We start from the raw sequence: 23,174 nt of genomic DNA, 5'->3' as shown, positions 1-23,174 counted from the left end.
GAATGCTGCCCTGATTTCCAATGCCCACTGTGTGTGTGTGTGTGTGTGTGTGTGTGTGTGTGTGTGTGTGTGTGTGTGTGTGTGTTTGCGTGAAGTATGCTCACATATCTGTGTGGATGTGGAGATCAATCTCGGGTGTTGTCCTCAGAAACTGTCTCCCCTGTTTTTTGAGACAAAATCCTTTACTGACCTGGACCTCACCAAGTATGCTAGGATGACTGGCCAGCAGACTCCAGGAATCTGCGTCTCCATACCTCAACACTGAGATTTCATGAGCATGTCACCATGTCCAGATATTTTTAGATGGGTTCTGGGGGTTAAATTCATGTCTTTGTGATTACAAAGCAGGCACTTCACCGACTAAGCCCTCTCCCTGGTTGCAAGCATCTATCTTCACGTTGCAGGAGAGAGTTTTCTGATGACCAAGGAGCAAACTGCTATGGTTAGGAAGTGTGGACATCTCTGTCAAATCTACAAAGAAAATCTTTGCTCCAATGTTTCTAGGTGTAGCTCCCTAGGTTAAGAGGAACATGGTATTCCTAGCTCATTTATCTTGGAAGCTGTATTTGCAAATGTGAACACAAGATAAGCACATCTTGCAGGCTAGGTGAGGGGAACCCCTTCTGTCATGACTAACCCCTTTGCTCCTCAGACCAGGTAGCTGCATTTCCTAACCCTATAGTAGAGGTGCATGGTCTTACAGTCAGGACCTGTCCACACTTCCTCACCTGTAAGTTCTAGAGGACAATACTCTCACAGGGTGATCAGAACTGAATGTCTACTCAGTTAGCCACTTCGTGTAGACTGCCACCTCCTAGGTTTCTCATCTTGGTACTGCTGGACATGACACCCTATATAGAAACATCCCGGAAGCTGGCTGCCTCCTGCTCTGCTCCCCAAACACCATCCCTGCAGAGACAGTTCCTCTCTCCCTTCCCCCTCCCCATTGTCTTTCCTCTAGCTGATACCTCAGTGGCTATACCCAACCATACCACAGCCATACATATGCAGGGCATTAAAAGCACCAAACCATTCCCACCCTTTGCATTCCTCATCCCTTCCCAGGAGCTGATGTACTCAGCCAAAGTTGAGCAGACAGCAGTCAGTCTCATCCATGGGCTACAGTCCATGGCCTCATACTCCTGTCCTCACACTCCTGTCCTCACTTACCTTATCCTCCTTAATCCAAACCTTGACTGTGACCCTTAGTTAGCTATATGGTGCCTGGCCACACCTGGACATGTCACCACTGTGCATCTGTCATTAGTGTCTGTCCCTCATCAGTGTCTGTCTGTCATCAGTGTCTCTCTGTCAACAGTGTCTGTCCCTCATCAGTGTCTGTCTGTTATCAGTGTCCATCTATCATTAGTGTCTGTCCCTCATCAGTGTCTGTTATCAGTGTCCATCTGTCATCAGTGTCTGTCCCTCATCAGTGTCTGTCTGTCATCAGTGTCCCTCTGTCATCAGTGTCTGTCTGTTATCAGTGTCCATCTGTCATCAGTGTCTGTCCCTCATCAGTGTCTGTCTGTCATCAGTGTCCATCTATCATTAGTGTCTGTCCCTCATCAGTGTCTGTCTGTCATCAGTGTCCCTCTGTCATCAGTGTCTGTCTGTCATCAGTGTCCCTCTGTCATCAGTGTCTGTCCCTCATCAGTGTCTGTCTGTCATCAGTGTCCATCTATCATTAGTGTCTGTCCCTCATCAGTGTCTGTCTGTCATCAGTGTCCCTCTGTCATCAGTGTCTGTCTGTTATCAGTGTCCATCTGTCATCAGTGTCTGTCCCTCATCAGTGTCTGTCTGTCATCAGTGTCCATCTATCATTAGTGTCTGTCCCTCATCAGTGTCTGTCTGTCATCAGTGTCCATCTGTCATCAGTGTCTATCCCTCTTTAGTGTCTGTCTGGTATCAGTGTCCCTCTGTCATCGGTGTCTGAATGTCATCAGTGTCTCTCTGTCAACAATGTCTGTCCCTCATCAGTGTCTGTCTGTCATCAGTGTCCATCTGTCATCAGTGTCTGTCTGTCATCAGTGTCTGTCTGTCATCAGTGTCTGTCTGTCATCAGCATCCATCTGTCATCAGCGTCCATCTGTCATCAGTGTCTGTCTGTCATCAGTGTCTGTCTGTCATCAGTGTCCATCTGTCATCAGTGTCTGTCCCTCATCAGTGTCTGTCTGTCATCAGTGTCCATCTGTCATCAGTGTCTGTCCCTCTTTAGTGTCTGTCTGTCATCAGTGTCTCTCTGTCAACAATGTCTGTCCTTCTTTAGTGTCTGTCTGTCATCAGTGTCCATCTATCATTAGTGTCTGTCCCTCATCAGTGTCTGTCTGTCATCAGTGTCCATCTGTCATCAGTGTCTGTCTGTTATCAGTGTCCATCTGTCATCAGTGTCTGTCCCTCATCAGTGTCTGTCTGTCATCAGTGTCCATCTATCATTAGTGTCTGTCCCTCATCAGTGTCTGTCTGTCATCAGTGTCCCTCTGTCATCAGTGTCTGTCTGTCATCAGTGTCCCTCTGTCATCAGTGTCTGTCCCTCATCAGTGTCTGTCTGTCATCAGTGTCCATCTATCATTAGTGTCTGTCCCTCATCAGTGTCTGTCTGTCATCAGTGTCCCTCTGTCATCAGTGTCTGTCTGTTATCAGTGTCCATCTGTCATCAGTGTCTGTCCCTCATCAGTGTCTGTCTGTCATCAGTGTCCATCTATCATTAGTGTCTGTCCCTCATCAGTGTCTGTCTGTCATCAGTGTCCATCTGTCATCAGTGTCTGTCCCTCTTTAGTGTCTGTCTGGTATCAGTGTCCCTCTGTCATCGGTGTCTGAATGTCATCAGTGTCTCTCTGTCAACAATGTCTGTCCCTCATCAGTGTCTGTCTGTTATCAGTGTCCATCTGTCATCAGTGTCTGTCCCTCATCAGTGTCTGTCTGTCATCAGTGTCTGTCTGTCATCAGTGTCTCTCTGTCAACAATGTCTGTCCCTCATCAGTGTCTGTCTGTCATCAGTGTCTCTCTGTCAACAATGTCTGTCCCTCATCAGTGTCCCTCTGGAGCATCATTGTCCATCTGTCATCAGTGTCTGTCCCTCATCAGTGTCTGTCTGTCATCGGTGTCCCCCTGTCGTCAGTGTCCCTCTGTTATCAGTGTCCATCATCAGTGTCATTTTCTGACTCCAGTGGAACATGCTGATTGTCATTCATATGCACCTCTTCTGTCTTCCTCTTTCTCCTTCCTCTCCTCATTTCTCCTCCTCTTTTCTTTCCTTATCTCTCTAAAACTTTCAGCTCCACCTTTCCCTTCCACTGCCTAATCACTGGTTTTAGCCTTTATTTTACAAGTTAAAATGGGGAGAAGGGTCACATGATGTCACCTGAGTACCTGATTCATTCCTCTTCTGAGGCAGCCCACTTTGGGGAAGTGGAATTAGCATCAAAATAAAAACAGCACCAGGACAATCCACACTTTTCCACCTTTTGTCCAATTAAAAAGCTTTTTTTCCTCAAATATAAATTGAATAAATTACCACTCTACAATTTATAAAGTATATGATACACTTAACACCCAGTCTATCAATTTTGTCTATTAGATAAAGCACTGTGCCATCTACGCTAACTTAAAAGACTTACAATTTGACACCTGACTTATGCCCTGGTTTTAGATTGTATGCCATCTGAAAACCATCCTCTCAAATCTATATCATCTTTTTCAGTGCTAAACAGCTTGGGTTTGGCTATGAGACTACAACCAGTCTTCAACTTCATCAGAAATCCAAGAACAACTAATATTACCTGAAATATGAGAAGCACAAAACATAGCTTCCAAAAGTTAGCCAATTTATAGAGACCACTAATCACCTTGACAGTCTCTCATTCCTCAAAACGTTGGAGCATCAGTCTTCATCCTCCTGGTCCAGGATCATCTGACAGACCTTTGTAAGGCAGAATTTTGAAGGACTGATTACTCTGTCTTGGCAGAAATTTTCAGTCAACTATTCTTCATAGTGTGTCTTTTTTTCTGGATAGTATTTTGTCTGTAGATGAAGTAATTCTAGCCTACTGACTGTTTAGCCACAACTGGAGCAACTCCATTGATGCTCAATTTTTTCTTTGAATCCAAGACAGGGGTGCTGTCAGGAGCAGACATGTCTCTAGTCAAATGAACTTTAATAAAGAAATGTCCATAAACGTCATATTCTGTGGACCTCTGACACTTTGAAGGCTTATCTTTCTACACAAAGCATTTCTAAACTGTTAAGCCTTGACTACTCTCAGTCATTACTAATTAAAATATCTCAAAAACACCCTTTTAATTAACTCAGAACCATGAGTTTGCTGTCTGGCCCTTATCTCATATTGCTTGATCATCTAAGAACAGTTTGTATTTGCAATTATAGAAGGAGTGGGTCTAAGCCTTGAATTCTTATATTTTTGGTTGTGAGCCTAGCCTTTAATGGCTGAGCCATCTCTCCAGTCCTAAGCCTTGTATTCTTAAATGTGTTATATAGGCCTTTATATCAATAAAGACATTCATACCAATGAAAACTTTAAACTTGTATCAAATAAATTCTGTACCAATGTAAAGATTCTATCTTCAACTTTGTATGAATTACAAAGATTTCTACCAGTGTAAGATAGAGCTATGTAATGTTTTGTTTAAGAGTAAATTTGATAACCTATCCCTATTTGTCTATTCCTCTAACTTCTTTTTTTTTTTTTTATTAACTTGAGTATTTCTTATATACATTTCAAGTGTTATTCCCTTTCCCGGTTTCCGGACAAACATCACCCTCCCCCCTCCCCTTCCTTGTGGGTGTTCCCCTCCCAAACCTCCCCCCATTGCCACCCTCCCCACATAGTCTAGTTCACTGGGGGTTCAGTCTTAGCAGGACCCAGGGCTTCCCCTTCCACTGGTGCTCTTACTAGGATATTCATTGCTACCTATGGGGACAGAGTCCAGGGTCAGTCCATGTATAGTCTTTAGGTAGTGGCTTAGTCCCTGGAAGCTCTGGTTGCTTGACATTGTTGTACTTTTGGGGTCTCGAGCACCTTCAAGCTCTTCCAGTTCTTTCTCTGATTCCTTCAACGGGGGACCTATTCTCAGTTCAGTGGTTTGCTGCTGGCATTCGCCTCTGTATTTGCTGTATTCTGGCTGTGTCTCTCAGGAGCGATCTACATCTGGCTCCTGTCGGTCTGCACTTCTTTGCTTCATCCATCTTGTCTAATTGGGTGGCTGTATATGTATGGGCCACCTGTGGGGCAGGCTCTGAATGGGTGTTCCTTCAGTCTCTGTTTTAATCTTTGCCTCTCCCTTCCCTGCCAAGGGTATTCTTTTTCCTCATTTAAAGAAGGAGTGAAGCATTCACATTTTGATCATCCATCTTGAGTTTCCTTTGTTCTAGGGATCTAGGGTAATTCAAGCATTTGGGCTAATAGCCACTTATCAATGAGTGCATACCATGTATGTCTTTCTGTGAGTGGGTTAGCTCACTCAGGATGATATTTTCCAGTTCCAACCATTTGCCTACGAATTTCATAAACTCGTTGTTTTTGATAGCTGAGTAATATTCCATTGTGTAGATGTACCACATTTTCTGTATCCATTCCTCTGTTGAAGGGCATCTGGGTTCTTTCCAGTTTCTGGCTATTATAAATAAGGCTGCGATGAACATAGTGGAGCACGTGTCTCTTTTATATGTTGAGGCATCTTTTGGGTATATGCCCAAGAGAGGTATGGCTGGATCCTCAGGCAGTTCAATGTCCAATTTTCTGAGGAACCTCCAGACTGATTTCCAGAATGGTTTTACCAGTCTGCAATCCCACCAACAATGGAGGAGTGTTCCTCTTTCTCCACATCCTCGCCAGCATCTGCTGTCACCTGAGTTTTTGATCTTAGCCATTCTCACTGGTGTGAGGTGAAATCTCAGGGTTGTTTTGATTTGCATTTCCCTTATGACTAAAGATGTTGAACATTTCTTTAGGTGTTTCTCAGCCATTCGGCATTCCTCAGCTGTGAATTCTTTGTTTAGCTCTGAACCCCATTTTTTAATAGGGTTATTTGTTTCCCTGCGGTCTAACTTCTTGAGTTCTTTGTATATTTTGGATATAAGGCCTCTATCTGTTATAGGATTGGTAAAGATCTTTTCCCAATCTGTTGGTTGCCGTTTTGTCCTAACCACAGTGTCCTTTGCCTTACAGAAGCTTTGCAGTTTTATGAGATCCCATTTGTCGATTCTTGATCTTAGAGCATAAGCCATTGGTGTTTTGTTCAGGAAATTTTTTCCAGTGCCCATGTGTTCCAGATGCTTCCCTAGTTTTTCTTCTATTAGTTTGAGTGTGTCTGGTTTGATGTGGAGGTCCTTGATCCACTTGGACTTAAGCTTTGTACAGGGTGATAAGCATGGATCGATCTGCATTCTTCTACATGTTGCCCTCCAGTTGAACCAGCACCATTTGCTGAAGATGCTATCTTTTTTCCATTGGATGGTTTTGGCTCCTTTGTCAAAAATCAAGTGACCATAGGTGTGTGGGTTCATTTCTGGGTCTTCAATTCTATTCCATTGGTCTATCTGTCTGTCTCTGTACCAATACCATGCAGTTTTTATCACTATTGCTCTGTAATACTGCTTGAGTTCAGGGATAGTGATTCCCCCTGAAGTCCTCTTATTGTTGAGGATAGCTTTAGCTATCCTGGGTTTTTTGTTATTCCAGATGAATTTGCAAATTGTTCTGTCTAACTCTTTGAAGAATTGGGTTGGTATTTTGATGGGGATTGCATTGAATCTGTAGATTGCTTTTGGTAAAATGGCCATTTTTACTATATTAATCCTGCCAATCCATGAGCATGGGAGATCTTTCCATCTTCTGAGGTCTTCTTCAATTTCTTTCCTCAGTGTCTTGAAGTTCTTATTGTACAGATCTTTTACTTGCTTGGTTAAAGTCACACCGAGGTACTTTATATTATTTGGGTCTATTATGAAGGGTGTCGTTTCCCTAATTTCTTTCTCGGCTTGTTTCTCTTTTGTATAGAGGAAGGCAACTGATTTATTTGAGTTAATTTTATACCCAGCCACTTTGCTGAAGTTGTTTACCAGCTTTAGTAGTTCTCTGGTGGAACTTTTGGGATCACTTAAATATACTATCATGTCGTCTGCAAATAGTGATATTTTGACCTCTTCTTTTCCGATCTGTATCCCCTTGATCTCCTTTTGTTGTCTGATTGCTCTGGCTAGAACTTCAAGAACTATATTGAATAAGTAGGGAGAGAGTGGGCAGCCTTGTCTAGTCCCTGATTTTAGTGGGATTGCTTCAAGTTTCTCTCCATTTAGTTTAATGTTAGCAACTGGTTTGCTGTATATGGCTTTTACTATGTTTAGGTATGGGCCTTGAATACCTATTCTTTCCAGGACTTTTATCATGAAGGGGTGTTGAATTTTGTCAAATGCTTTCTCAGCATCTAATGAAATGATCATGTGGTTCTGTTCTTTCAGTTTGTTTATATGATGGATCACGTTGATGGTTTTCCTTATATTAAACCATCCCTGCATGCCTGGGATGAAGCCTACTTGATCATGGTGGATGATTGTTTTGATGTGCTCTTGGATTCGGTTTGCCAGAATTTTATTGAGTATTTTTGCGTCGATATTCATAAGGGAAATTGGTCTGAAGTTCTCTTTCTTTGTTGGGTCTTTGTGTGGTTTAGGTATAAGAGTAATTGTGGCTTCATAGAAGGAATTCGGTAGGGCTCCATCTGTTTCAATTTTGTGGAATAGTTTGGATAATATTGGTATAAGGTCTTCTATGAAGGTTTGATAGAATTCTGCACTAAACCCGTCTGGACCTGGGCTCTTTTTGGTTGGGAGACCTTTAATGACTGCTTCTATTTCCTTAGGAGTTATGGGGTTGTTTAACTGGTTTATCTGTTCCTGATTTAACTTCGATACCTGGTATCTGTCTAGGAAATTGTCCATTTCCTGAAGATTTTCAAGTTTTGTTGAATATAGGTTTTTATAGTAAGATCTGATGATTTTTTGAATTTCCTCTGAATCTGTAGTTATGTCTCCCTTTTCATTTCTGATTTTGTTAATTTGGACGCACTCTCTGTGTCCTCTCGTTAGTCTGGCTAAGGGTTTATCTATCTTGTTGATTTTCTCAAAGAACCAACTTTTGGTTCTGTTGATTCTTTCTATGGTCCTTTTTGTTTCTACTTGGTTGATTTCAGCTCTGAGTTTGATTATTTCCTGCCTTCTACTCCTCCTGGGTGTATTTGCTTCTTTTTGTTCTAGAGCTTTTAGGTGTGCTGTCAAGCTGCTGACATATGCTCTTTCCTGTTTCTTTCTGCAGGCACTCAGCGCTATGAGTTTTCCTCTTAGCACAGCTTTCATTGTGTCCCATAAGTTTGGGTATGTTGTACCTTCATTTTCATTAAATTCTAAAAAGTTTTTAATTTCTTTCTTTATTTCTTCCTTGACCAGGTTATCATTGAGTAGAGCATTGTTCAATTTCCACGTATATGTGGGCATTCTTCCCTTATTGTTATTGAAGACCAGTTTTAGGCCGTGGTGGTCCGATAGCACGCATGGGATTATTTCTATCTTTCTGTACCTGTTGAGGCCCGTTTTTTGACCAATTATATGGTCAATTTTGGAGAAAGTACCATGAGGAGCTGAGAAGAAGGTATATCCTTTTGCTTTAGGATAGAATGTTCTATAAATATCCGTTAAGTCCATTTGGCTCATGACTTCTCTTAGTCTGTCTACATCTCTGTTTAATTTCTGTTTCCATGATCTGTCTATTGATGAGAGTGGGGTGTTGAAATCTCCCACTATTATTGTGTGAGGTGCAATGTGTGTTTTGAGCTTTAGTAAGGTTTCTTTTACATATGTAGGTGCCCTTGTATTTGGGGCATAGATATTTAGGATTGAGAGTTCATCTTGGTGGATTTTTCCTTTGATGAATATGAAGTGTCCTTCCTTATCTTTTTTGATGACTTTTAGTTGAAAATTGATTTTATTTGATATTAGAATGGCTACTCCAGCTTGCTTCTTCTGACCATTTGCTTGGAAAATTGTTTTCCAGCCTTTCACTCTGAGGTAATGTCTGTCTTTGTCTCTGAGGTGTGTTTCCTGTAGGCAGCAGAATGCAGGGTCCTCGTTGCGTATCCAGTTTGTTAATCTATGTCTTTTTATTGGGGAGTTGAGGCCATTGATATTGAGAGATATTAAGGAATAGTGATTATTGCTTCCCGTTATATTCATATTTGGAAGTGAGGTTATGTTTGTGTGCTTTCATTCTCTTTGTTTTATTGCCAAGATGATTAGTTTCTTGCTTCTAGGGTATAGCTTGTCTCCTTATGTTGGGCTTTACCCTTTATTATCCTTTGTAGTGCTGGACTTGTAGAAAGATATTGTGTAAATTTGGTTTTGTCATGGAATATCTTGGTTTCTCCATCTATGTTAATTGAGAGTTTTGCAGGATACAGTAACCTGGGCTGGCATTTGTGTTCTCTTAGGGTCTGTATGACATCTGTCCAGGATCTTCTGGCCTTCATAGTTTCTGGCGGAAAGTCTGGTGTGATTCTGATAGGTCTGCCTTTATATGTTACTTGACCTTTTTCCCTTACTGCTTTTAATATTCTTTCTTTATTTTGTGCGTTTGGTGTTTTGACAATTATGTGACGGGAGGTGTTTCTTTTCTGGTCCAATCTATTTGGAGTTCTGTAGGCTTCTTGTATGCCTATGGGTATCTCTTTTTTTTAGGTTAGGGAAGTTTTCTTCTATGATTTTGTTGAAGATATTTACTGGTCCTTTGAGCTGGGAGTCTTCACTCTCTTCTATACCTATTATCCTTAGGTTTGATCTTCTCATTGAGTCCTGGATTTCCTGTATGTTTTGGACCAGTAGCTTTTTCCGCTTTACATTATCTTTGACAGTTGAGTCAATGATTTCTATGGAATCTTCTGCTCCCGAGATTCTCTCTTCCATCTCTTGAATTCTGTTGGTGAAGCTTGTATCTACAGCTCCTTGTCTTTTCTTTTGATTTTCTATGTCCAGGGTTGTTTCCATGTGTTCTTTCTTGATTGCTTCTATTTCCATTTTTAATTCCTTCAACTGTTTGATTGTGTTTTCCTGGAATTCTTTCAGGGATTTTTGCGATTCCTCTCTGTAGGCTTCTACTTGTTCTCTAAGGGAGTTCTTTATGTCTTTCTTGAAGTCCTCCAGCATCATGATCAAATATGATTTTGAAACTAGGTCTTGCTTTTCTGGTGTGTTTGGATATTCCGTGTTTGCTTTGGTGGGAGAATTGGGCTCCGATGATGCCATGTAGTCTTGGTTTCTGTTGCTTGGGTTCCTGTGTTTGCCTCTCGCCATCAGATTATCTCTAGTGTTACTTTGTTCTGCTATTTCTGACAGTGGCTAGACTGTCCTATAACCTGTGTGTCAGGAGTGCTGTAGACCTGTTTTCCTGTTTTCTTTCAGCCAGTTATGGGGACAGAGTGTTCTGCTTTCGGGCGTGTAGTTTTTCCTCTCTACAGGTCTTCAGCTGTTCCTGTGGGCCTGTGTCTTGAGTTCACCAGGCAGGTTTCTTGCAGGGGAAAAGTTGGTCCTACCTGCGGTTCCAAGGCTCAAGTTTGCTCGTGGGGTACTGCCTAAGTCCTCTCCGCTGTGGCAGCAACCGGGAAAATCTGTGCCGCTCCTTCCGGGAGCCTCCGTGCACCAGGGTTTCAGATGACGTTTGGTGTTTTCCTCTGGCGTCTGGATGCGCACAGAGTGCAGTCTCTTCTGGTTTCCCAGGCGTGTCTGCCTCTCTGAAGGTTCAGCTCTCCCTCCCACGGGATTTGGGTGCAGAGAACTGTTTATCCGGTCTGTTTCCTTCAGGTTCCGGCAGTGTCTCAGGCGCAGGGGTCCTGCCGCTCCCGGGCCCTCCCCTACGGGAACCCAGAGGCCTTATACAGTTGCCTCTTGGGCCAGGGATGTGGGCAGGGGTGGGCAGTGTTGGTGGTCTCCTCCGCTCTGCAGCCTCAGGAGTGCCCACCTGATCAGGCGGTGAGGTCTCTCTCCCACGGGGTTTGGGAGCAGAGAGCTGCTGCGGTCCGGGATCCGCCGGTGTGGGACTTCCTCCTCTAACTTCTATGATATTGCTATACCCCCTTTCTCTTCCACCCCCTTCCCTTTTACCTAAGAAGAAAGGGTAGAGAAGAGGAAAGGAAAGGTAGCAATCCCTGAGTTTAAACTCTCTAGTTCCCTTCCTGTCCAAAGCTACATTTGTAAAGTATCCCTTAAATGACAATATATCCAAAATCCATAAAATCACCAGAACCGTCCACCCCAACATAAGGAACTGGGACAGTGATCTTCCTTTGTCTGCTTCTAACTGACTTGGGGTGAAGAATTCCCTTCTGGGGGCCCAACGGGAAATGGGAAAGTTGACTTTGTCAAAGGAGAGCTGGCTGGCGTCATTTGCCTTCCAGTCACTGTGTGGCAGAAAGTTCATCACTTAGCTGACATCTTGACTATGACAGTCTAAATGGCTGGATAGGGAAGCTAGCTGTTCTGGAAAAGTTCTGGAAGCGAGTCTTTAAAAGAAGCAGCTTCAGTGTAGTTGAGGTAGAATCAGATGCGGAGCTGGAATGGAAGGTCCCAGAACCTCAGCATCCTGGAGTGTGGATGTTTTGAGAGCTGACTTTCTCTTCTTTCATTCTGCAGCACACAAAACTTACAAGCAACATATAGTCCTGTAAAGACACTCACAGGGAGTGTTCAGGGTGCACAGATTGGTTAGGAAAGATGACTGCTTTTCTTCAGAGGTTAGTTAGTTTGATCCCATAATCAAACTGCAATATAACTTTGTATACATGCCATCTTAAATGACGGCATGTAATAACAAGTCATGAGAAATGTGTACCCAATAAGTATTATTGGCTGTGCATACACATTTTAGACTCAGCCAGTTCCAGAATTGTCTCCACATACAGAGACATAAACATCACCATGTCATCTATTTATTTGTTGTCTTAGTCTCCTGTTTCTTCTCTGTCACCAAGGTCTTCAGGAGTTCTCCCTTTGTCATGTCTGATCTTTATCAGCTTGGAAGGAACCCACAGCTTTTCTTTTCCTGTAGAAATAAAGGCATAACCCCTTTTCCAGCATAACACATTTACCATATTCCATTCTGACGTCAGAATATCCTTGATATAAACAGGCTGGTTTAGTTCAGTTGTTTTTCCAATGTCTTTCAGCAGCTGTGGTGTTTTGTTCATCAGCATTTAAAATTTTAAGGTTAATAAAGCACTAAGTAACCTATCTTTGAGGGTTTCTGTTGCCCCTTTTGCCTGTTATGCATCTCCTTTAGAGTTTGATTAGAACTCTCCACAATCGCTTGTCCTGTAGGATTGTGTGATATGCCTGTAACGTGTTTTATATTGTAATATGTAAAAAAAAAAACCAACCTGCTTCATCCTATTAGAGATAAACGCTGCCAAATATCATTTCTCTGAGTACCCTTAGGGTTAGTTCCTGTAGGCAATGGAATTTGGTTATATAACGAGAATGTAGACATTGCCTCACAATCTCCTTGGCTTGTTGCCAAGTGATAGAGAATTCTTCTTTAAACCTTTGCTGTTAACATGGTGTATTTCATGGAATTCCGAGGTCTCTAGTACACTTCCTATCAATAGCTGGTCAATGTCATTATTACCTGGCCAGAGGGCCTGGCAGACCTGTATGGGATCTTATGTGTGATATGTACACACACACACACACACACACACACACACACACACACACACAATGACTCCTATTTCTGATCTTTTGCTGTAGCTGAGTAAACAGTGAGGTCAATTCAGATCATCCTGAATAAGTTCAGCAGTCTCTGTATATTGAGAGTCAGTTACTATATTAAGAGGCTCTTGAAAATCAGACAATAACATGAGTATTGCACATAATTCAGATTTTTAAACTGACTTATAGAAACTCACAGCCAGCTTTCTTACATCTTCTGATTTATATCCTGCCTATCCTGTCTTACTGGCATCAGTGTAAAATGTTGGGGTTCCAGATATTGGAGTTACATTATATGAGGGAGAATCCAATTAGTTCGTTTTATGAACTGAAGTTGCTTGCTTTTAGGGTATCTGTTGTTGATCTCTTCCAAGAAATTACAGCATGCTCTTTGCCAGTGTTCATCTTGTATCCATAAAGAGGCAATTTCTGTGATAGTAAAAGGTACCACAATTTCAGCCAGACCCATTCCAACTAATTGTCAAAGTCTCACTTTTCCTTTTAGTATTAATTCAGAAACCTTTCAATGTAGGTTTTTAGTTTCTTACTCTGTTTATGTGCTAAAAATATCTATTCTAAGATATAATCTTCCCTCTCCATGAGAATTCTCAGTCAGTAGAACATGAGACTCTCAGGGTTGTGGGTTTGAACCCCACATTGGGTGCCAATTGTTTCAGTAAACCTCCAACCCAAATAAGCCCATGCAAGAAAAACACAACTCAATTAGTATGAACACAAGCCTTATGACTAGATTGGGCAGATCTAACCTACTACATTAGTATATTTCCCATCGATGAAGTCCCTTGTAACTTGTGGTTTCTCTAGGCCATGTGCTTCTGCTCCATTTTCCTTCCACCTCCTCTTCTTCTGTCTTCCCCTCTCTCCTTCCTCTCCTCATCTCCCCTCCTCTTTCTCTCCTTCTCTCTCTAAAACTTTCAGCTCCACCTTTCCCTTCTACTGCCCAATCACTGACTCTAGCCTTTATTTTACAAGTTAAAATGGGGGAAAGCTTCACATAAAGTCAGCCCGAGTACCTGGTTCACTCCTCTTCTGAGGCAGCGCCTCTTGGGGAAGTGGAACTAGCATCAAAATACAAACAGCACCAGGGCAATCCACAGCAGACAACCCTCTGAATAAGCCTGTGAAAGAGGTCCTGATTGTGTGTGTGATTGGCACTATCTTAGGGCTAGGGTCCTGGACTGAGTAGAAAGCCAGGTGGGCACCAGCCTCCCCCTCTACTCATGAAGGAGCAATGTGAACATGTCCTTATGCTCCTGATATGGGACTCCTCCTTCTGCACCTGTGAGCTGAAATAGCCCCTTCCTATATGGCTTTTGCTGGGCATTTTGTCAAGGCAATGAGAAAAGCAACCAATACAACTCCCAAACTCATGTCTTCATCCACAACCTTGATGGCCTCCAAGCTCATGCCTCCAATTGCACCTGCTGCCTGCTTGGCCTTTCCACTGAACGCACACCTCACATTGGCCTGAAGGTTAGCCTTCCTATGTAACCACAACTTCCCATCTCTGTGGATAGCAACTACCTCTGCCATGTAGAGATCCCGGAGTATCAATCTAGATTCCTGTCATCTTCCCACATTCTTGTTCTACTCACCAGCAAATCTTTTAGATCCATCTTTAAGATAAACCAGTCTCTGGACATCTTGCTTACTCTCATCAGATTACTCTCTTGGCCAGGGTACAATTCCCATTCACAGGGCCTGGTAGTGATGACACACACCTTTAATACCAGCCCTTGGGAGACAGAAGCAGGTAGATCTCTGAGTTTGAGGCCAGCCTTGTCTACAGAGCAATTTCCAGAGTATCTGGGACTACACAGAGAAACCACATCTTGAAAGGCTAAAGTAGAACAAAAGTAACTGTGGGTGCTTCTAACTATTAGCACTTAGGAGTCAAAGGTAGATAGATCTCTGTGAGGTCCAGGCCAGCCTAGTGAGGCCTTGTTTTAGTGAACCAAGCAGAATACAGTCTCTGCTTGCAGACTATGGATCTGTGGATCAATGTGACTAGCTCCTTCAGGCTTCCTCTGCCTTGACATTTTTACCCCAATAAACTCTATCCTTCAAAATGAACCTCTCCTCCCTGGAGGGAGGGAGTGAAAGTCTTGAGTGTGTACTGCTGACATGGCACATCTATGTGAAAGACTCAAAAGCCTCAGCCATGGGAGTGGGGATGACAAAGTCTTAAGTCTTGTGAATATTGACTGTGTGCAGAAAATGTCTACCATAGCCCCCAACCCATGTTTAATGCCCGAAGAGACTCCCCCACCAAGACAATTCTGAGTGAGATTAACTGAACCTGCCTCAGCTATGTCTACTAACCCTACCCCACTGTCCAACTGTATATAATAAGCATACTGAGCTACTCCATCCAAGCTACGGAAGACCACCCAATGCCAGCTTTTCTGTGCCAGTGCATCTGTGTGTCTGTCTGTCCTTTCTTCACAGTCTTGTTGACCTTATTCAGGCTTCCAGGACCCAGATCATGTGAGGATGTAGAATGTCCCTTATGTTGCTTCTGTTACAGCATTTTGTCACAGCAACAAATAAACTGAGTAACCCCATCTTTTAACACAAAAAAAAAATCAAAACAAATCTGATGTAAATGTAAGACCCTAAATCATAATGCTACTAGTTGAGGACATATTTTATGACATTCAGCTACTCAAAGATTTTGTGACTAAGACTCTGAAAAGCACAGGCCACAAAAGTAAAAATTGAGGATGGAACTGTATCAAACTAAAAGCTGCTGCAAGGCAAAGTGAACAGTCAATGAACCGAATAGAAGGCCCAAGGAATGTGAGGAAATGTTTGCAAATATATGTTTGATGAGGATTAGTGTCCAGGCTATATCAGGCACTGAACAAACAGCAAGAAAAAGCTCAATTAAAAAATAGTCAGGAATCCAGACGGCTAGTGGTATGTGAAACTGTGTAAGCACCCTTCCCCTCATCAAAAGAAGCAAACCCAGGTTCCATTAGATGCTAGCTCACTCCACTAAGTCTTCTGTGGACAAGAATATAAATAGAAACTAGTGTCATGGTTCTTCAAAAATTAAAAGTAGAATAACCCAGTGGACACCATTCAGGAATAGCTGCGGTGGGCAGGTGAGCTCCCTGGAGACTCGGTGGTTGTGATGGGAGTGATCTGGTGAGGCATGGCCCCAGAGAGTTTGTTTCAGGACTGCTTCTCGCTTCTAATGTGCTTCCTCATGTTTGTCACTACCACACTCCTCAGTTACTCAGCTTGATGTGAGTGGACACCGGGAGACCCTCGCCGCCTATAGCCTAGTATGTTAATTCCCCAGGGTATAGTCCACCCTGTTGAACAAATTTCCTGTAGAATAGTATGAAGATGAACTTTCCTGAATTGATGCTGTTTAGAGGAATTCATGATTTGATTCAAATAATTTTAGGAGGAAAGTTTAAGGAGATGGTTTTAGTTGTTTTGCCAGAAATAAAGTTAGAACCAAGAATAAAATGTACCCCCTCCTCACTGAATAGCAAGAAAAGGCTGCATAATTAGGAATATAATGAACCTTCCCAATCGCACTAAGAAGAGAGATAGACTTGGGACAGATTCGTGATCAAGCTATGATAAAGCAAATCCATGTGAAACTGTTGCTTTGAACTTATAATGAGCTTATAGAATGAAACGCTGCTTTGAACTTACTATCAACATCCTTCTCTAACTTTTGTGTAATCTATGAGGTAATTTTTCCTTGTGCTATCTTTTTTTTTTTTTTCTTTTTTCTTTTTTTCGGAGCTGGGGACCGAACCCAGGGCCTTGCGCTTGCTAGGCAAGTGCTCTACTGCTGAGCTAAGAGGTAATTTTTCCTTACATAGAAAACTTTTTGTCTAAAAGGATATAAAGAGCTAGAGCTGAAAGCAACAATAAAGATTCAGTGTAGTCCTTTTTGCTTCATCCAGTGTGCATATGTCTGTGTGTGCATCTGATTTTCTTCTTTTCTTTTCCTTTTTCTCTGGCTCAGGAAGAGTTAATAAACTCTGAGCCTCTTGCCTAAAGCAGCAAGAGGCCCCCCTGAGTAAAGGAGTAAAAAGACCAAATAACTAAGTTTCTTTTCTTAATCCCCTGCTGCTATCAGCAGGAATAAATTGCTAGAATCCATCAGCTTTTGACCATCAGGAGAGCAAAAGAGAGTTAATTGCTTCTGGCCCAGAATAGCAGAGAGAGGGTTAAATTATCAGCTTCTGGCCTCCAGAACAGTAAGAGTTAAAGGCCAGAGGTCATCAGCCTTTGGCCTTCAGCTGAAGCTGTGTCCCACCTTAGTACTTGACCTTGTCTGGGCACCCCTCCCTCACCCCCCAGCAATAACCCCTGACCAGCAATTCCAGCACTGACAACATGCCTAAAGGAAATGAAGTCAGTATGTTGAAGAGAAGAATATACTCTCATTCTCACGCTAGCATTAACAACAGCCATGAATCAACCTGTCTATTACAGCTGATTGGGTGATGGAAAGGTAGCGCATGGATACAGGAGAATAATGTCCACCCAATAGAAGATGAAACCTCACCATTTGTAAACAGCATGGATGAGCCTAGAGGCCATTATGCTAACTGAAATGAACCTGGCACAGGTAGACAGGTTCATCTCACACAAGTGGAATCGAAGAGTTGGTCTCCTGGAAGTACAGGGTGGAATGATGGCTACAAGAAGCACAGAGACCAGAGGGCACCAGATCCCCTGGAGCCTGAGTTACAGGTGCTTGTGAGCTGCCTGTCCTGGCTGCAGAGAACCAAACTGGTCCTGTGCAAGAGCAGTAAGAATTCTTAGCTGATGAGCCAACAGAAGCATCCCATGTTTAGGAAAATTAGAGATCACGCTTTCTCTCAAGTTTATTCACTATTTTTAACTCCTTTCTAGGTCGCCTGCAATGTCAGGAGGAATCTTTGCTATAAACAGACATTATTTTAATGAACTTGGACAGTATGACAAGGACATGGATCTTTGGGGAGGAGAAAATGTAGAACTTTCGCTAAGAGTAAGTCAGACTTCCTTGCTTCCCCCCGTGTAGTTATGTGTGTACACAGAGAGAGGTGAGGGTTCATTTCGTTGTGGAGAGTGGGACCCAGTTTGCGCCTAATGGGCAGAGCTCTTTCCTGAGCAAGAGTGCAATCTGACTTTCGTATGATTACGTGTTTTCTCCGTGAACATGCAGGACTGTCTGGTGACACACAGAAGTTCATGCAACAGATGGCGGGGCTCAGGAAAACACTCATTAGGACCATCTGCATGGTGAAAAAAACTAATAAGATATTTTAAATCTATGTGGGTCCTTTCCTGATTATCTTGCTAGTTATATTCTCCCTTTTCCTGTTTTGTATTTTTATTTCCTCTCCTTTCTTCCCTTCTTTCCCCTTCCTTCTGCCCTTCCCTCCTTTTCCTTTCTTTCTGGTATCTCACCATTTTAGTCATTGTGTTCATGAAGAGACCCAGGATCAACCTCAGGTATCATTCCCTAGGTTTCGGCTGCCTTTTTTTTGAGACAGTTTCTCGTTAGACTAGAACTTGCTTTTTAGGCTAAGGCCAGTGAGCCCTAGAAATCCTCCAAAAACCACCCTGTTTTTTCTTCTTTAAAGTGGGTTCTGTGGATGGAGCCCAGATCCTCATGCTTTTGTGGCAAGTACTTTACTGACTGAGCCCTCTGGCCAGCCCTATTTTATTCATTTTTGTCCTTTTCAGTCCAGGCTTCATAGACTTGCTGTGTATACACAGATACCTCAGCAAATGTCTTCTTCTTCAAGCTTCTACTTGGAATCCTACAAGGTGGTAGACTGTGAGAAGAAGCCTGGGAAGATTGAACTAAGGCTAGAAGCCCCAGAGACCCTGAAGGGATGGTAGGAGCTTTGCCTGCTCCCAGCACCAGGCCCCTGTCACGTAGTCACAGCCCTCCATAGAGAGATTTGTGGCCATCAGTCACATAGGGGCAATGCCCCAAGCCCTTCCTCATGTAGATGAGGCATCCCTAATATCTCAGACCAAGCCAATAGGGAGCACCCACTGTCAGACCCCAACCCACCCCAAAACTGTATATGAGATCCTATCCAGGGGGAACAAAGGTGTGGACCTCTGATTTCAAGGCCAGCCTGCTCTACAAAATGAATTCCAGGACAGCTAGGGATACACAGAGAAACCTGAAACCCTGTCTTTAAAAAACTGAAAAAAATCAAACCAAAATCAACTAACCAAACAACCACAACAAAGAGACAAACAACAGCAGCAACAAGGGACTGAAAGATCATGGCTACAAATGGCTCCCATGGCTGACACCGCTGATGGTACTATTAAAGTCCAGTCACCAGGAGACTATCTCTCCAGGGATCTGCTCAAGTTCAATTCAGTCAATAAAGGAGTTCACCTTCCCAGAAAAGCAGTGCCACAGGCCAAGCATTCAGAAGAAATCACAACCCTGCCCTTCCTTCATGCCGCAGTGTTTTCTGAGGACTGCAGCAGTCCCCTATCCTATGACCAAGACACCTGACAGACTGACTTCGAGGTGTTATCTAGGCTCATGGTGTGAGCACACACGTCTGTCATGATGGGGAAGAACTTGCTCTGGCTGGTCGTTCTGTATCCATCCTCAGGAAGCAGAGACAGATGAACTTTTGTTCAGCGCACTGTTTTCTGTGCTGTCCAGAACCCTAGTCCATGGGAAAGTGCAGCCCGCTGTTAGGAAGGGTCTTCCTACTGCAATAAATCCAACCAAGACACTCCCCACAGATGTGCCTACAAGATTTTAGATCCTGCCAAGTCCACAACCTAATCAATCATCATAAGGACACGGAGCAGTGTTAAATACAGCAGTGCGCAGTGTAAACGTGATGTCTGATGTCATGGCCTTCTGTTCTGTTGGGGTACAGCTATTTAATTTTCCTTGGATAAACAGTGGAGAAACGCAGAGTACTCTGTGGTCATATTAAAGGGGGACTGAATCATCTTTTTCTTGGGATGGCTCCTGAAGTAGTTTGACATCCATCTCAAGGATTTGAAGGATTAAATTTGTGTGGTTTATTGGATGGGTTCTTACACACAACCCACATTGCTGAAACATTTTACAGATATTAACTCAGTCCTTACTGATGTGCACTGCCACGATCTCTCTTAAACAAGAAAACAAAGACACAGAGAACTTAGACTACTTCCCAACTTCACAAAAACAGTGAGTACTATGCTTCCTGCCTTATGTAGACTCAGTTTCTGGTCCTGGGGCTCAGCTAGCACATCTCTACTGTTCTCAGTTCTCGAAGACACGTGTGGGAGAAGCCTTCAGTGCCCACCTTCTGCTTTGGTTGCTGACTTCTATGGTTGTCACAGATCAGAGAGAGGAGTGGTTCACCGATGCCCACATGGCTATGCTTCACACCCAGCCCTCGAATGGTTCCCAAAACAGCTTCAGACTTTTGTGGCTTCACAATCCTGGTTGGCACTCAATGGGCCTTGACCACGTGAAGTCTTAGCTTGTTCATTTTCCAGTACCAGATCTCTGTCCTGGCATCCCTCCATACTGCCAAGGGACAAGGTATGCTACCAAACACTGAGACGCCTCGACCTCAGTGGAATCCTGTCTCTCAGCCTCATCCCCAAGACTGAACCTCTTTTTTTGGTTTTGAGACAGGGTTTCTCTGTGTAGTCCTTGCTGTCTTGGAACTTGCTATGTAAACTAGGCTGGCCTTGAACTCAGAGATCCACCTGCCTCCAGCCAAAGTCCTAGTCAAGATCACTAAGCCTGTTAGATTCTCTGATGTGAAAACAACCATCTGTGCACTACAGAGTTCTCATACACTGACTGATGAGGGCGTAAGCAGATTTCCAACCCTTTCCTCTTAATAATGGGTTTTTGGTTCATCTGCTCAGAATTTTAATTGCTAAGGATATTAGGAATTAGTCAGCTATCATCTCAGTGTCAGTTATGCTGTGTAACAAAGCACCTCTGAGAGGAATGATGTAAATTGTAACACTTAGCTTTCCCTTGCATATGCTCTCAGGACGACTCAGAAGAAGCTGACTGGGTTGGGCTTTAGTTTCTGGCTTAGTTGAGGTCTTGAGTTATGTCCATGAGCAGCTGCGATGTGGAACATGTTCTTCTCACACTGAACGGCAGGAAGATAAAAGTCAAGCCAGACCAGCTCCTGTAGTTCTGATGTGGGCAGACATTCTCCTGGCCAAGGTCTATGAAACACAAGTCCACAATCAGTGTGTCCTCAGACCCAAGATGAGGAAAAGTGAGATGAAATGTTTACTGACTGGGATTTGAATCTGCACTCTGAGTTTGTGGAACTAAGTCAACGTAAAACTGATGACAATGTAAGAAGTGCTTTCCTCGTGTTAGGAAAGAGGTAGTGCCTTGTTTGTCAGTGAACTTTGGTCAGTACATTGTAAATGTATGTGGAAAACTGCATCAAAATGCAGAAGCTTAAAACCACAAGCAATTATTCCTCTTAAATGTTGATGTTGCTATAGCAGCCCTGGTCTTGGCTAGAATGTCTGATTTCTACAGATGTTGCTGCCTCTCTGTTCACCGGGAGCCCATCCGAATGCCTTCCGTCATATGACTGGCTCAGTACTGTCTGACACCCACGTGGCCATTTGCCAAACAGGCTGGCCCAGGCTCACTGACCCTGAAGGGGTTAAAGAGAAAATGTTACAAGAAGGATCCAGATCCAAGGAACTGCAAGCACTTTTCAAGCATTCTGGACAAGCACGCTCCCAACTGGTGTCCTCCCTAGTCCTGTTTCTTGTGTACTTTAGATTTGCTCTTAAAGGGGGACATCCATTTGGATATACCTGTGCTCACTACGTAGGAATGGCCACAACTCTTCCTTTATCTTCTAGTTTAAAGTCCTGTCAGTGCTGGAGTATGTTCTTTAGGGATAAGGAGATCTGTGAGCAACCTAGTGATATGGTTCAGTTGCTAGAGTGTGTGCCCAGCATGCACAAAATCTTGGGTTCAACCCCCAACCCAAGGCACAGTGGCACACACGTTATAATCCCTGAACCTCCAGCAGGAGGATCAGAAGTTCAAGTTCATTCTTACCTATATAGTGATTCTGAGGCCAGCCTTGGCTACATGCTCCTGTGTCAAAACAACAAAGTAAAACAAAAGGATAAACAAACCGTTATCTGGGTCCTATAGAAATTGGGCTAAAATCTGCCACTTTCTTCAACTTGTTTCTTGACAAAGTTTTTGAAGGAAATTTTTAGTTTTGTTCCCTATTTTCTTTTTATAAGTTGACGTCTGTTTACTGTTCTGTACATATAGCCATAGTCTCTTGAAACCAGCGAATGTCTCAAACAAACAGATAGAAAAGGGGCCGGAGAGATGGCTTAGCAGTTAAGAGCACTGGCGGCTCTTCCAGAAGACGAGGATTCAATTATTCAATTCCCAGCAACCATCTGGCAGCTCGCTACTCACTGTAATTCCAGTTCCAGGGCATCCAATGCTCTCTTCCCGCCTTTGCAGACAAAAACACATATGAAAAAAATGCTCGGGGGCTGGAGAGATGGCTTAGTGGTTAAGAGCACTGACTGCTCTTCCGGAGGTCCTGAGTTCAAATCCCAGCAACCACATGGTGGCTCACAACCATATGTAATGAGATCCGATGCCCTCTTCTGGTGTGTGTGAAGACAGTTATAGTGTACTCACATATAATAAAGAAATGTTTAAAAAGTTGGAAAAATTGGTATTCATGGTAATTATAAAAATGTTACTGTTTACCACATTAACAATGTAACAGCTTTTCAAGTTTCCTTAGTTTTCTTTTAAAAAGAGAATGAAACATGATCCCTTTAGTCAGCTTTCGCTCCATGATGGAGCACCCAGGACAGAGGTCTATATCAACTGTTTAGCTCACAATTTCCAAAGAAAATCTGATCCAGACAGGGCAGAGGCAACAGAACCATTGGATAGGCCAATGAAGGAATCTGCTTGTTTGGACTTCGGGCCCAAGGCCTTTTCCTCTGTGTCTTCTAGACAAGGAATCTGAAGGTTTTTTTTTTTTTTTTTTTTTTTTTTTTTGAGATCTGTGAATTTCTGCCCCAACCCCATCTATTTTTTCTAAGACAAGGGTCTTATGAAGTCCAGGCTGGTCTTAAATATTATATTTAGTGGAGGATGACCTTGAACTTCCAATCCTCCTCCTCCTGGGTGCTGGTTTACAGTTGTGGACTGCCAAGGGCAGTCTTGAACCCAAGGACTTTGAACATGTCTGATAAACACGATACCAACTAAGACATTCTCAACCCCACACAGTATGCTTCAGTGAAGTTCTTAACATACCATTATTGTTTTCTAATGATCAAGTGAATTTTCTCAGAAAAATATCCACAGAATCAGAGTTTACGGTCTTGATGAGTTAGAACAGAG

General features: G+C 43.0%; 1 protein-coding gene across 14 annotated transcripts in view; it reads left to right on the top strand.

Annotated features, from left to right (window-relative positions):
* Window positions 1–23,174, top strand: part of Galntl5 (polypeptide N-acetylgalactosaminyltransferase-like 5) — a 52,880-nt gene that overhangs the window by 23,069 nt on the left and 6,637 nt on the right. For 7 of the 14 annotated variants that reach the window (XR_015685731.1, XM_087658538.1, XM_087658536.1 and 4 more), the window contains one exon: window positions 17,675–17,792. The exons of 3 other annotated variants lie outside the window; for them this stretch is intronic. Coding sequence is in view for 6 of the 11 variants with exons in the window: in XM_087658538.1 (XP_087514664.1) it covers window positions 17,675–17,792 (118 nt within the window). In the remaining 5 variants the exon portion in view is untranslated. Of the gene's footprint in view, window positions 1–3,700; window positions 3,924–17,674; window positions 17,793–23,174 lie in introns of all 14 variants that reach the window. 4 more of the 14 variants (XR_015685728.1, XR_015685730.1, XR_015685732.1 and 1 more) reach the window with 1 other exon arrangement.

Source organism: Rattus norvegicus, chromosome 4 (genome assembly GCF_021556685.1).
Source record: "Rattus norvegicus strain SHRSP/BbbUtx chromosome 4, alternate assembly SHRSP_T2T, whole genome shotgun sequence".
Lineage (NCBI taxonomy): Eukaryota > Metazoa > Chordata > Mammalia > Rodentia > Muridae > Rattus > Rattus norvegicus.
This window is presented reverse-complemented; position numbering and strand designations above follow the sequence as displayed.